Below are 13,640 nucleotides of genomic sequence, written 5' to 3'. Positions count from 1 at the left end.
GTTGTGTACTCTCGTTCCAAAACGTTTTAAAAGAGAATGCAAACGTCCGCCTTGAATATTATTCATGTTCTGGTTAAAAAAGGCACTAATGATTTATGCTATACAACGTTTGACATGTTTGAACGAACGTAAATATTTTTTTTCCCCTCGTTCATGACGAGAAGTCCGGCTGGCATAGATCATGTGCTAACAACAGGGAGCTTTTTGGACATAAATTATGAGCTTTTTCGAACAAAACTACATTTGTTATGGACCTGGGATTCCTGGAAGTGACATCTGATGAAGAGAATCAAAGGTAATGGATTATTTACATAGTATTTTCGATTTTAGATCTCTCCAACATGGCGGTTAGTCTGTATCGCAAAGCGTATTTTTCTGGGCGCAGTGCTCAGATTATTGCAAAGTGTGATTTCCCAGTAAGGTTATTTTTAAATCTGGCAATCCGGTTGCGTTCAAGAGATGTAAATCTTTAATTCTTTGAATGACAATATAATATTTTACCAATGTTTTTGAATAGTAATTATTTAATTTGTTGTGCTGCTTGACTGGCGGTTATTGGAGGGAAACGATTTCCTCAACATCAACGCCATAGTAAAACGTTGTTTTTGGATATAAATATGAACTTGATAGAACAAAAAATGCATGCATTGTCTAACATAATGTCCTAGGAGTGTCATCTGATGGAGATTGTCAAAGGTTAGTGCATCATTTTAGCTGGTTTTCTGCTTTTGGTGACGCCTGTCTTTGAATTGACAAAACATTACACACAGCTATTGTCAATGTACTCTCCTAACATAATCTAACTTTATGCTTTTGCCGTAAAGCCTTTTTGAAATCGGACAACGTGGTTAGATTAAGGGGATGTTTATCTTTCAAATAGTTGTATGTTTGAGAAATTCGAATTATGACATTTAATTGTTTTCAAATTTGGCGCTCTTGATATTTCACCTGTTGTTGATTGGGTGTACCAGGGGTGGGACGCTTGCGTCCCACATAGCCCATAGAGGTTAACCACTCTGTTTTCTCCTGCACCTGACTTCCCTGCCACCTACATACACGGACTATGACAATAGCCTATCTGGCTTGCATGTATTTTTATTTATTATGGACCCCTTTTCCTAGGGTCCAGCAAAATGAAGGCAGTTTATACAATTTTAAAAACATTACAATCCATTCACAGATCCCACAACACACTGTGTGCCCTCAGGCACCTACTCCACCATTACCACATATCTACAGAACAAAATCCATGTGTATGTGTGTGTATAGTGCGTATATTATCGTGTGTGTGTGTGTGTGTATGCGTGTCTATGTTTGTGTTGCTTCATAGGCCCCGCTGTTCCATAAGGTGTATTTTATCTGTTTTTTTTATCTAAATTTACTGCTTGCATCAGTTACTTGATGTGGAATAGAGTTCCATGTAGTCATGGTTCTATGTAGTACTGTGTGCCTCCCGTAGTTTGTTCTGGACTAGGGGACAGTGAAGAGACCTCTTGTGGCATGTCTTGTGGGGTATGCATGGGGGTCCGAGCTGTGCACCAGTAGTTCAAACAGACAGCTCTGTGCATTCATCATGTCAATACGTCACATAAATACAAGTGGTGATTAAGTCAATCTCTCCTCCACTTTGAGCCAAGAGAGATTGACATGCATATTATTAATATTAGCTCTCTGTGTACATCCAAGGGCCAGCCATGCTGCCCTATTCTGAGCCATTTGCAATTTTCCTAAGTCCCTTTTTGTGGCACCTGATCACAAGACTGAACAGTAGTCCATGTGCGACAAAAATAGGGCCCGTAGGACAAGCCTTATTTATAGTGCTATTAAGAAGGTAGTTTAGCGCTTTATTATGGACAGACTTCTCCCCATCTTAGCAACTGCTGTATCAATAGGTTTTGACCACGAAAGTTTACAATTCAGGGTTACTCCAAGCAGTTTATTTTTTTATTTTACCTTTATTTAACTTGGCAAGTCAGTTAAGAACAAATTCTTATTTTCAATGATGGCCTAGGAACAGTGGGTTTACTGCCTTGTTCAGGGGCAGAATGACAGATGTGTACCTTGTCAGCATGCGGATTTGATCTTGCAACCTTTCGATTACTAGTCCAACGCTCTAACCACTAGGCATCTCAACCTTCTCAATTTCCACATTATTTATTACAGGATTTCGTTGAGGTTTAGGCTTTAGTGAATGTTTTGTCCCAAATACAATGCTTTTAGTTTTAGAAATATTTAGGACTAACTTATTCCTTGCCACCCACTCTGAAACTAACTGCAGCTCTTTGTTAAGCGTTACAGTCATTTCAGTCGCTGGATTAGCTGACATGTACTGTGTTGAGTCATCCCCATACATAGACACACTGGCTTTACTCAAAGACAGTGGCATATCATACATGAAGGGAACTCATTTGCGCCAGGTGTATGGTTAGTGAGAAAGTGCATATTGCAAATGTACGGTCCATTACTAGACTTCCGACAACGTCCGATAAATCCGCGGATAGCGTCGGGCCGCTCACCGGGGCCGGATCTTCGGGGAAATCATCGAACGGAGTCTCTCGGACCTTCGGTTTCCGTTTAATAAAATGTTCAAATTTTGGTAATTTCTCTCCAGTCCCGGATTATACCACAGGAGGGCGAATGGAATCATATTGCAAATGTAACAAACATCACCAATCACGACGCGGCTTTTTCTCCTAAATGGAAAAGACTTTGAAGACGAAACTCGTGGGCATGGGTTTGGCATAATAGGCAGTTGGCCCCGAACAGGATGGAGTCGAGGACTCGACGCTTTTCGAGTTAAGGCCATTTTTCTGGGATTGAAAGTCAAACATGAAAATAGAGTGCTGATTTGACCACTTCACATCAAAGTACATGAGGCTACGGTGTCAGAAAAAAAATAACCAGACATTTACCAATGGTCATTTCAGAGAAATTGTACAATGGCAAATTGGTGATATTCAAAAATATATTTTTTTTTTTAAGTTACAGATCCAGTTGCAGCATGTTCAGATGCGTCCGTTAAGGTGGGTTTCAGAGCTCTATGAGATTTTCTGTGATTTTCTGAAACAACACACACTTGTTCAACCCTCTGTAAATAAGTCAGTTCTTAACGTAAAGACTTAAAACTCAATATTCTATGAGAGCCTAATGTAAGGAGGATATGTGTTCACTTTCAGCTTCCTGTGTCAACCAGAAGTGCCTTAAAATGGTGTCAAAGGGGCTGTTTTGAAGGGTTAAAAAGGTCAGATCTTTCCACAACTTCATATGTGTGACTAGGCAACCCTCATGAACTGTAAATCAGTCATTTATCCCATCAGATGCTCTCTCTCTCTCACACACACACACACACACACACACACACACACACACACACACACACACACACACACACACACACACACACACACACACAGCAAGGATGGAGTGACACAGTGCGGTGCTTAACCTCTATGGGCTAGGTGGGACGCTAGCGTGCCACCCGTGGTGCACTCCATCAACAGCAGGTGCATTTCAAGAGCGGCAAATTTGAATCCAAATAAATGTCAAAATTCAAATTTTTCAAAAATACAACTATTTTACACCATTTGAAAGATAAACATCTCCTTAATCTAACCACGTTTTACGATTTCAAAAAGGTTTTACGGCGAAAGCATAAATTTAGAGTATGTTAGGACAGTACATTTACAAGAGTTGTGTGTAATGTTTTGTCAAGTCAAAGACAGGGTCACCAAAACCATAAAACCAGCTAAAATGATGCACTAACCTTTTACAATCTCCATCAGATGACACTCCTAGGACATTATGTTAGACAATGCATGCATTTTTAGTTCTATCAAGTTCATATTTATATCCAAAAACAGCGTTTTACTATGGCATTGATGTTGAGGAAATCGTTTCCCTCCAATAACCGGCAGTCAAGTCAGCGTCACAAATTAAATAATTAAAATTAGAAAACATTGGTAAAATATTATATTGTCATTTAAAGAATTATAGATTTACATCTCTTGAACGCAATCAACTTGCCAGATTTAAAAATAACCTTACTGGGAAATCACACTTTGCAATAATCTGAGCACTGCGCCCAGAAAAATACGCGTTGCGATACAGACTAGACGTCATGTTGGGGAGATCTAAAATCGAAAATACTATGTAAATAATCCATTACCTTTGATTCTCTTCATCAGATGTCACTTCCAGGTATCACAGGTCCATAACGAATGTAGTTTTGTTCAAAAAAGCTCATCATTTATGTCCAAAAATCTCCGTCTTGTTAGCACATGATCTAAGCCAGCCGGACTTCTCGTCATGAACGAGGGGAAAAATATATTTCCGTTCGTTCAAACATGTCAAACGTTGTATAGCATAAATCATTAGGGCCTTTTTAACCAGAACATGAATAATATTCAAGGTGGACGAATGCATACTCTTTTATAACGTATTGGAACGAGGGTACCCAACATGAACTCGCGCGCCAGGTGTCTAATGGGACATCATCGTTCCATGGCTCTTGTTCGGTCAGATCTCCCTCCAGAAGACTCAAAACACTTTGTAAAGGCTGGTGACATCTAGTGGAAGCAATAGGAAGTGCCAAAATATTCCTCAGCCCCTGTGTTTTTCAATGGGATAGGTTTAAAGTCAATACAACACATCAGGTTTCCACTTCCTGTCAGAAAATGTCTCAGGGTTTTGCCTGCCAAATGAGTTCTGTTATACTCACAGACACCATTCAAACAGTTTTAGAAACTTTAGAGTGTTTTCTATCCATATATAATAAGTATATGCATATTCTAGTTACTGGGTAGGATTAGTAACCAGATTAAATCGGGTACATTTTTTTTATCCAGACGTGCAAATGCTGCCCCCTAGCCCTAACAGGTTAAAGACACACAGAGCCTGCAATGGCATTACCATTGTCTCTAGGCTGTGCCGAGTTCAACGAGACGCCCCGGTTGACCGTAGCTCGCTCTGAGAGCAGTAACCGTGAAGATAAGTAGACAAAATATGAAGCCTGAACCGAAATGTCAAGTGCTTTTGGGTGACAGAGAGAGAACCGTTAGGGTTAGAAGCACAATTTGACCTCAGAAGCGTTCCTGAGGTCCTCCCGATATGTGCAAGCCTAACCTTGACCATGTGGCATTAACCCTTCACAGTGAAATGAAGGTGTTTAGATCAAAAAGTGTGCAATGACTTCTCTCCCCATAGGAATACAATGACTATTCTCCTAAATTCAACCTGAAGCCTATGTGGGTTATGAATGCCTTATGAACCTGTCTTCTATAACAATCCGTCAGGCTACTGTGAGGTCTACCTGTGTCGATTCTAAGCTTCCTGGATCAACCGGAAGTTAATAAATACACCCTAAAGGTGTTTTGATATAACCAACCTGCAGATTGTGAAAATCACGCAATTCAACCCTGTGTAGATCAGTCAATTTTTAAGGTAAAGACTTAAGATTCAGGATTCTGTTTATGCCTACCCCAAAGACAATGTATGTCGATTATAAGCTTCCTGTACCAACCGAAAGTGCCTTAAATTGGGGTCAAAGTAGCTGTTTTGATGGGTTAAAAAAGTCACATCTTTCCAAAACTTCATATGTGTGACTAGGTAACCCTCATGAACTGTAAATCAGTCATTTATCCCATCAGATGTCAATGAAAAGCTCTCACACACACACACTCACAAACACACACAGCAAGGATGGAGTGACAGAGTGCGGTGCTTAAAGACACACAGAGCCTGCAATGGCATTACCATTATCTCTAGGCTGTGCTGAGTTCAACGAGATGCCCCGCTTGACCGTAGCTTGCTCGGTCTAAGCGCAGTAACCATGAGAAAAACTAGGCACAAAATGAAGCTATTTAAGTGCACTGATGGTGTATTTTTCCCCCTGCCCCTGTTTCGAGACAGGTGCATGATCAGAGCGCCATATTCAAAACCAAATCTAATAAATCAGTCATTTTTCCCATCAGATTTGCAAAAAAACGAAAACACACACACACACACACAGCTAGGCCATAGGGACACAGTGTGGGGCTTAGAGGCTTATACTGCCTTCAATAGTTACTTTCGTTCGAACGATTAAAGAACTGTCAGACCTAGAGCTCCGAAACTTTAGACACCTGTTCTAGAGCTCATGTCAATAGTGCACGGTGAGTTATGTGGCTCTAGAAGGTTCTCAGACCGAGAAACAGCCTCGTGCATTTGCAATATGTTCAATTCATTTTGAATATCATGGACATGGCGACATGTAGAAATGTCCCAGAGTCGCAAGACTAGGTGCATAGAAACCACCTCGGCCCATAGAGACGGACCCCAATCTCTCTGTCCGATAGCTCATTCAGGGACCCCGTAGTATTGCCCTGAAAAAGTGGGTTTTCAGCACCAATTAAGGCCATTGCTCGGGCACCGAATGACCTATCGAGCCGAAACTTGGGATTCGGGGTCGCCTCACAAAGGCCTACACATAATGTCAGAGCTGGACCCGCAGCTAGAACGTAACTATGTGTTTTGTGTTTTTTATGGTTAAAACTGAAGACGCTGTGAATTACGGGCCTGCTCTGACATATGTGATAGTTGGCTTCTATACGAGTTGGAAAAAGTGGATTTGGTGTCAGATGGTATCAGTTTGGTGTCAGAATGACATCTAATTGACTGATGGACGCTGACTTGCTGGGTGACGTGCGATGGAGAGGAACCACAGTCACTGCACGACCATCCCGAGATCATCGGGCCAGTCAATTATGCATTCTGAGCATGTCAAATTCGTTAAAAATGTTAAAAGCAACAGAGTCCCACTTCTCCCTCATCATACATCACAAATAGACCATCTACGTTGATTCATGGCTTAACATAGGGCTATATATCATTTGGGCAGTATAAATGCCATTTGGACCATGGTTCACTGACTTTTGGGTTTGGAAACCCACTTCCTATGATCGTACATAGCAAACGGACAAACATCCTGATTTGGCACATTCAATACTTTCATACATGTATAATTGACAAAAAAGAAAACATATGCCTTATGCACAAGCAAATATGTCACTTTTAACTTCCTATGAAATCATATTCCAAATGCACAAAACATATGCCTTATGCACAAGCAAAAACAACCCCAAAAATTATGTCAATAAAATATGTCAAAAGTATGTCCATACAGCTCTTATACATGTGTAATTGACATAAAAATCGAAAAAAATTCAAAAACGGTCCAGAAACCACTTTTTTTAGGGGGTGATACTTTTATTTATTTTTTTCTATTTTTCAAAATTTGACTCTTGGGTCTTGAATTGTGTTACATTTGCAATATGAAAATTCACTGCGGAGAGCGCTCGCCATCTATTGGATATTTGCTGTGATTTGGCACTTTCAATACTTTCATAATTGACAAAAAAAGAATTGGACATTTCATTTGCACATTTCGAATGGCATTTGGCAAAAACAATGGGAAAAAAGTCACTTTTTCATTTTGAAATCATATTCCAAATGCACAAAACATATGCCTTATGCACAAGCAAAAGCAACCCAAAGAACTACGTCAATAAAATATGTAAAAAGTATGTCCATACAGCTCTTATACATGTGTAAAAATTCAATTTTTCAAAATTGAGAAACCACTTTTTTCCAGAAACCACTTTTTTAACCTCTATGGGCTAGGTGGGACGCTTGCTTGTTCTACAATATAGAAAATAGTAAAATAAAGAAAAACCCTGGAATAAGTAGGTGTGTCCAAACTTCTGACTGGTACTGTATGTATGTATGTATGTATGTATGTATGTATGTATGTATGTATGTATGTATGTATGTATGTATGTATGTATGTATGTATGCATGTATGCATGTACGTACAGTGGGGCAAAAAAGTATTTAGTCAGCCACCAATTGTGCAAGTTCTCCCACTTAAAAAGATGAGAGGCCTGTAATTTTCATCATAGGTACACTTCAACTATGACAGACAAATTGAGAAAAAAATCCAGAAAATCACATTGTAGGATTTTTAATGAATTTATTTGCAAATTGGTGGCTGACTAAATACTTTTTTGCCCCACTGTATGTATGTATGTATGTATGTATGTATGTATGTATGTATGTATGTATGTATGTATGTATGTATGTATGCATGTACCATCATGTATTTACAGTTTTATTCATGTTTACAAGTTCTGGTGACAAATAATGCATTCTGATTATTGCATAGATTGTAATGGATGATTGTGTGCTGTCACTACTTCTGTGAATGTCTGAAAATTGCATCCAAAAATAAACTGGTCACATTCTGGACATAACTTTGGAAGGACTGTGTTTGTGCAAAATGTTTCTGTGAAAAAACAGCGTGGCTAGCTTAACCTCTATGGGCTAGGTGTCCCACCTACTCAACAGCCAGTGTAATCCCGTGGCGCGTTATTCAAATACCTCAAAAATGCAAAAACTTCCATTTTTCAAACATATGACTATTTTACGCCATTTTAACAAGAGAGTTTTCATATTAAGGGGGTGATAAGTTTTCAACAAAAAAAAAACATTTTATCAAAATTTGACCCTTGGGTGTTGACTTGTGTATCATTTGCTGTATGAAAATCCACGGTGGAGCGTGCTTGCCATCTAATGGATTTTCGGGGTGTTACAATTGGCAATCCCCATCGGAAAATTGCAATATGATTTGGATGGAGATTGACCGCTTTCAGTGGTATTTACAATATTGTGTATGATTCGTGCTATGTCAATATGTTGCCATGTTATTTTGTCCATTTTAGGGGGGTGTTCCCTTACACACCTCATGTAGCCAAGCCTATAGGCCTATACAGTGCATTCGGAAAGTATTCAGAGCCCTTGACTTTTTCCACATTTTGTTACATTACAGCCTTATTCTAAAATGGATTAAATTAAACATGTTTCTCATCAATCTACACACAATACCTCATAATGACAAAGCAAAAACATTTTTTTATTTTTTTATTTTAGCAAATGTATAAAAAAGAAAAAACAGAAATAACTTATTTATATAAGTATTCATACCCTTTCCTATGAGACTCGAAATTGAGCTCAGGTGCATCCTGTTTCCATTGATCATCCTTGAGATGTTTCTACAACTTGATTAGAGTCCATTTGTTGTAAATTCAATTGATTGGATATGACTTGGAAAGACACAATCCTGTCTATATAAGGTCCCGCAGTTGACAGTGCATGTCAGAGCAAAAACGAAGCCATGAGGTCGAAGAAATTGTCCGTAGAGATCCGAGACAGTTTTGTGTCGAGGCACAGATCTCGGGAAGGGTACCAACACATATATGTAGCATTGAAGGTCCAAGAACACAGTGGCCCCATCATTCTTAAATGGAAGAAGTTTGGAACCACCAAGATTCTTCCTAGAGCTGGCTGCCCGGACAAACTGAGCAATCGGGGAGAAGGGCCTTGGTCTCACTAAAGTCTGAGATTTCCCAGTTCAGAGTTTCCAGTCCACAATCAAAGCTACGGTAAATATAACGTGATTTTATGTAATTTTATCGGTGGCCAATGACCTTGAGCCTTCTTGGATGGGCACTTCTAATGTAACTCTATGGCAGCACCCAAGGGGCTTGAATTTTCGAGCTTTCCCCGTAGATTTTGCGGTGAGGTAGTGTCCTCATGAGTAACAGAACACTGAGCCAATCACAGCGCAACTAGAGAACATTACAAACCCTACGCTCTGTATTTTCTGCTGGCTGCCCCACCACCACACTGAGCTAGTCTGAAACACCTGTATTTTGGAGCTGCCTTACTCAAGAAAGCAAAAAACAAAACAAAAATTCAAGGATTTGTATTTCTATTTGATTTTTTTTTTTACATTGTTTGCAAACTTTTGTGACACGTATTAATGCCAAAAAACATGCAAAACAGGCAAAAAATATGTAAATAATAATTAATAATAATAACCAGTCCTGACTGATGGGTCACCTCAACACAGAATAACCTCATGTGTGCACGCCCTCAAATCGTTTGGAGAAAGTATCCTTTCAATTTTATTTAGTTTTGTTCAATTGTATTCTTCATATGATAAAATAATGCCACGGAATTCTAACCAAATCTTGTCTGCTAAATTAACTAGCGTAGCCCACAGCCGTATGGCATAGGCAGGTCAGGACCTAACATAAGGACAACTCCGAGTATTCTTCATATCATGTTTCTTTAGACCTGTCTAAAATAAATAATGGATTTATTTTGAAGGTGTAGGTTATATTACATGGATATATTAGACTTTTAAAAATGGATATGTTCCACCGGTCTGTATCAGTGGCTTGTATCCTATGTTTGGAAGTCAGGAGATGCTAAATGTGTTTATGTTAATTAATGGTCAATTACTGTGAGACTGACAGTTATGTGCTTGACAATCACGGCTGACAACATTTTGTGACCGCCACAGCCCTAGTCCTGGTTGGATAAATCTTTGAAGATATTCCAATCAGTATTCTCGAAACAATCCTTCTGCATTAATCGCAGCCTGAGATGGTGTGTGCATCTGTGTGTTTGTGCATGTTGGTGTGTTTTATTTTGGCAATGTCAAAGAGAGAAGGAGACAGCAATCACAAGACAGTGAAATCAGTTCAGAGAGAGAAAGTGCAAGAGGGAGATAGAGGCAGAGAGAGAAAAACAGAGGGGGTGTAGAGACTGGGGGGGGACAGACAGACGGACATGATTTGTTCCAGCAAAATGAGCAGTTTAGACACCATCAGTGTCCAGGCATGAGGCCAGCCCTGTGAGTCAGTGGAGAAAAGAGACAGTCAAAGAGACACTTACTTAAACACAACACAACACACACACACGCATGCACACACTTGTGCCTGCATGCACAGGCACACATGCGCACAAACACACACACACAAAAGGTGGCCTCATAGATTACATGGTTTGCTAATTTGATCTATTTTACAAGTTGATTAGGAACACATTGTATCAACAAAAAAAATCTACTTATAAAAAGTCCATGGAGCTTAAATATTCAAGTTAGGTGGACTTCAAATTGGGAAATTGTTGACCTGACATGGAATACTCCACTAACCCAATGATTTTTGCTTAATGTGAGTTGAATTTGAAAAACAATGTGGTTTTCAACTGCTTATTTTAAAAAATAACCTGCTTGAGGATTGTGTGTAGCCCAATAACAAGGCATTGCCTACAGACAGTCCTTTCGCAATACTATCGGGGAAAAACACAGGTTTGAAAGCAAATGGCTCCTGCTGCTGAAAAGAGAAGAGTCTAATCCGTCTGCTGTAGGCTACTAAAATATTTGATCAAGTTCCAAATATTGTTTTACAAAGTAAAACAAGAGAAAGATAGAATTGCATGAAATGTGTTTATAAAAGGACACATTTTTCTGGTTACAACCCAAAAAATCTGCTTCTGCAACTTCTGTAAGTGCCTCAACTGTACTGTTCTGTGCCACTATGCAAATACCATGACATACATGCAATGCTTTATTTTAAAGGTGATTTTTTTCTCATGGGTTCCTGTACCTCAGAGCTCCCCAGGTTACCCCCATGTTGAGCTCCCGACTTACAAATTAAGCACTAGTCTCAACAAATCCTAAATAATTAGAGAAATTAGTTTTGATTTAGAATGGGCCATTATCATGCACTTGTCAGAACAGGGGCAGGGTTAAAAAAAATGTCATCAATATGCGCTTGAATAGCAAATAGCAAACACTTATTTTATTCCATGCATCAACCAACTATGAGTAGCTGGCTCTCACTGCGCAACAGGTGATCCTATTCTGCTCAAACTCTGAATGCCAGGGCTCTCATGAAGCGTTGATTTTTGATTGTTGTTTGCATTGATGCCAGAGTGATTAGAGGGATGATAGAGTGCTGCATAATGGCCATTAGCAACTAAGTTTGGTAGGCTACTAATAACCATCAGAGGCATCAAAGCGGTGTTTTGGAGAAGCCTATTTATTGTGACTCAACGGTCACATGGAATTTGACTGCGGTCATGACTCCTGACTGCCGGTGTGGTGGTAAATACGGTCACCGTAACAGCCCTACATGGGACTCTAAATACAACATTAACATACTATTCTGAACCAAAGTAAAAAAATATATAACAGCCGAGTTTATGTTATATTTAAGCAATAAGGCATGAGGGGGTGTGGTATATGGCCAATATACCACAGCTAAGGGCTGTTCTTAGGCACGATGCATCGCGGCCCTTAGCCATGGCATATTGACGATATACCACAAACCCCTGAGGTGCCATATTGCTGTTATAAACTGGTTACCAATGTAATTATAGCAATAAAAATAAGTGTTTTGTCATACCCGTGGTATATGGTCTGATATACCATGGCTATCAGCCAATCAGCTTTCAGGGCTCGAACCATCCAGTTTATTATACAGTTTAGTCAACTTCAGATCTCTTGGCGTAATGGTTAAGGTGTTGGGTTGACAGTCGCTGGACTGTGATATGGATGGTATCCTTACATTGTTAAGTTGAGAGGACTTCAATACAAAAGTTAAGTCAACTTAAAAAATCAAGGCAACGACATGCAATATAATGTTTTTGTTTACACAACTTTGACAAATGTTGACTCAGTGTACACATTTTGACTCAGTTGAGTCAACTCAGAACTTTTCTGCTGCAAAGTTGAGGGATCTAGAAATTGTATTGCATCTGAATGCCTTGATTTTTAAAAAGTTGACACAACTTCAAATTATTATTTTTTACACTGCATCCTGGGGACGTGTGTGTGTGTGTGTGGTTAGTTCCTGTACAGTACCTGTGTCCATCTTTCCATCCTGTGCGGCTGGGCCCTCAGGTATGACACTCTTGACCTGCAGGAACTCATCCGGCTCGTCCCCTCCAATGATGGTGAAGCCAAATCCCATGTTGCTCTTCTGGAGAGCCGTTGACAAGAAGGAGCCCTTTAGCTGTGTGGGGTCCAGTGTGAACGGGGGCTTCTCTGGAGAATGGGAGGGTGAGATTAGTGTAGGCCAGTTAAATACACTAGAATAATCACACTTTTAAAAATATACTTTTTGTTAAGACAGTAGGATATAGAGGGAGAAAAAATTAGGGAGGAGAGACAGATCAGAAATGGTCAGCCTGGACTGGAGCAGGGATTACATGTGGACTAGAGTTGGCGGTGTTACATCCATGCAGGACAACTTTATCACTATAAGCAGTTAATCACTATAACAGCGTTCACTATAAGTGGAGTGTCTGTATGTAATATGATATGCCATTTAGCAGACGATTTTATCCAGAGTGTACACATTTTATAATATTTTTATGTGATCTCTGTGGGAATTGAACCCACATCCTTAGCATTGCTAGCGTGACGCTCTTACCAACTGAGGACCATGTTATGCCTGTGTCGATTATACACTGAGTGTACAAAAAATTTAAACACCTTCCTAATATTGAGTTGCACCCGCCCCTTTTGGCATCAGAACATCCTCAATTCATCAGGGCATGGACTCTACAAGGTGTCGAAAGCGTTCCACAGGGATGCTGGTCCATGTTGACTCCAATGCTTCCCACAGTTCTGACAAGTTGGCTGGATGTCCTTTGGGTGGTGGACATTTCTTGAGACATACGGGAAACTGTTGAGCGTGAAAAACCCGTTCAAAAGGCACTTAATAAATATTTTGTCTTGCCCATACACAATC

The 13,640-nt window shown here is 39.7% G+C and overlaps 1 protein-coding gene across 1 annotated transcript in view; it reads right to left on the bottom strand.

Annotated features, from left to right (window-relative positions):
* The window catches only part of LOC106591140 (membrane-associated guanylate kinase, WW and PDZ domain-containing protein 2), a 430,776-nt gene that overhangs the window by 207,028 nt on the left and 210,108 nt on the right, over positions 1 to 13,640 (bottom strand). The window contains 1 exon segment of the mRNA XM_045688044.1: positions 12,749 to 12,931. Coding sequence (XP_045544000.1) covers positions 12,749 to 12,931 — 183 coding nt within the window.

Source organism: Salmo salar, chromosome ssa10 (genome assembly GCF_905237065.1).
Source record: "Salmo salar chromosome ssa10, Ssal_v3.1, whole genome shotgun sequence".
Taxonomy (NCBI): domain Eukaryota; kingdom Metazoa; phylum Chordata; class Actinopteri; order Salmoniformes; family Salmonidae; genus Salmo; species Salmo salar.
The sequence above is the reverse complement of the archived record's forward strand: the minus strand, read 5'-3'. Positions and strand labels throughout refer to the sequence as shown.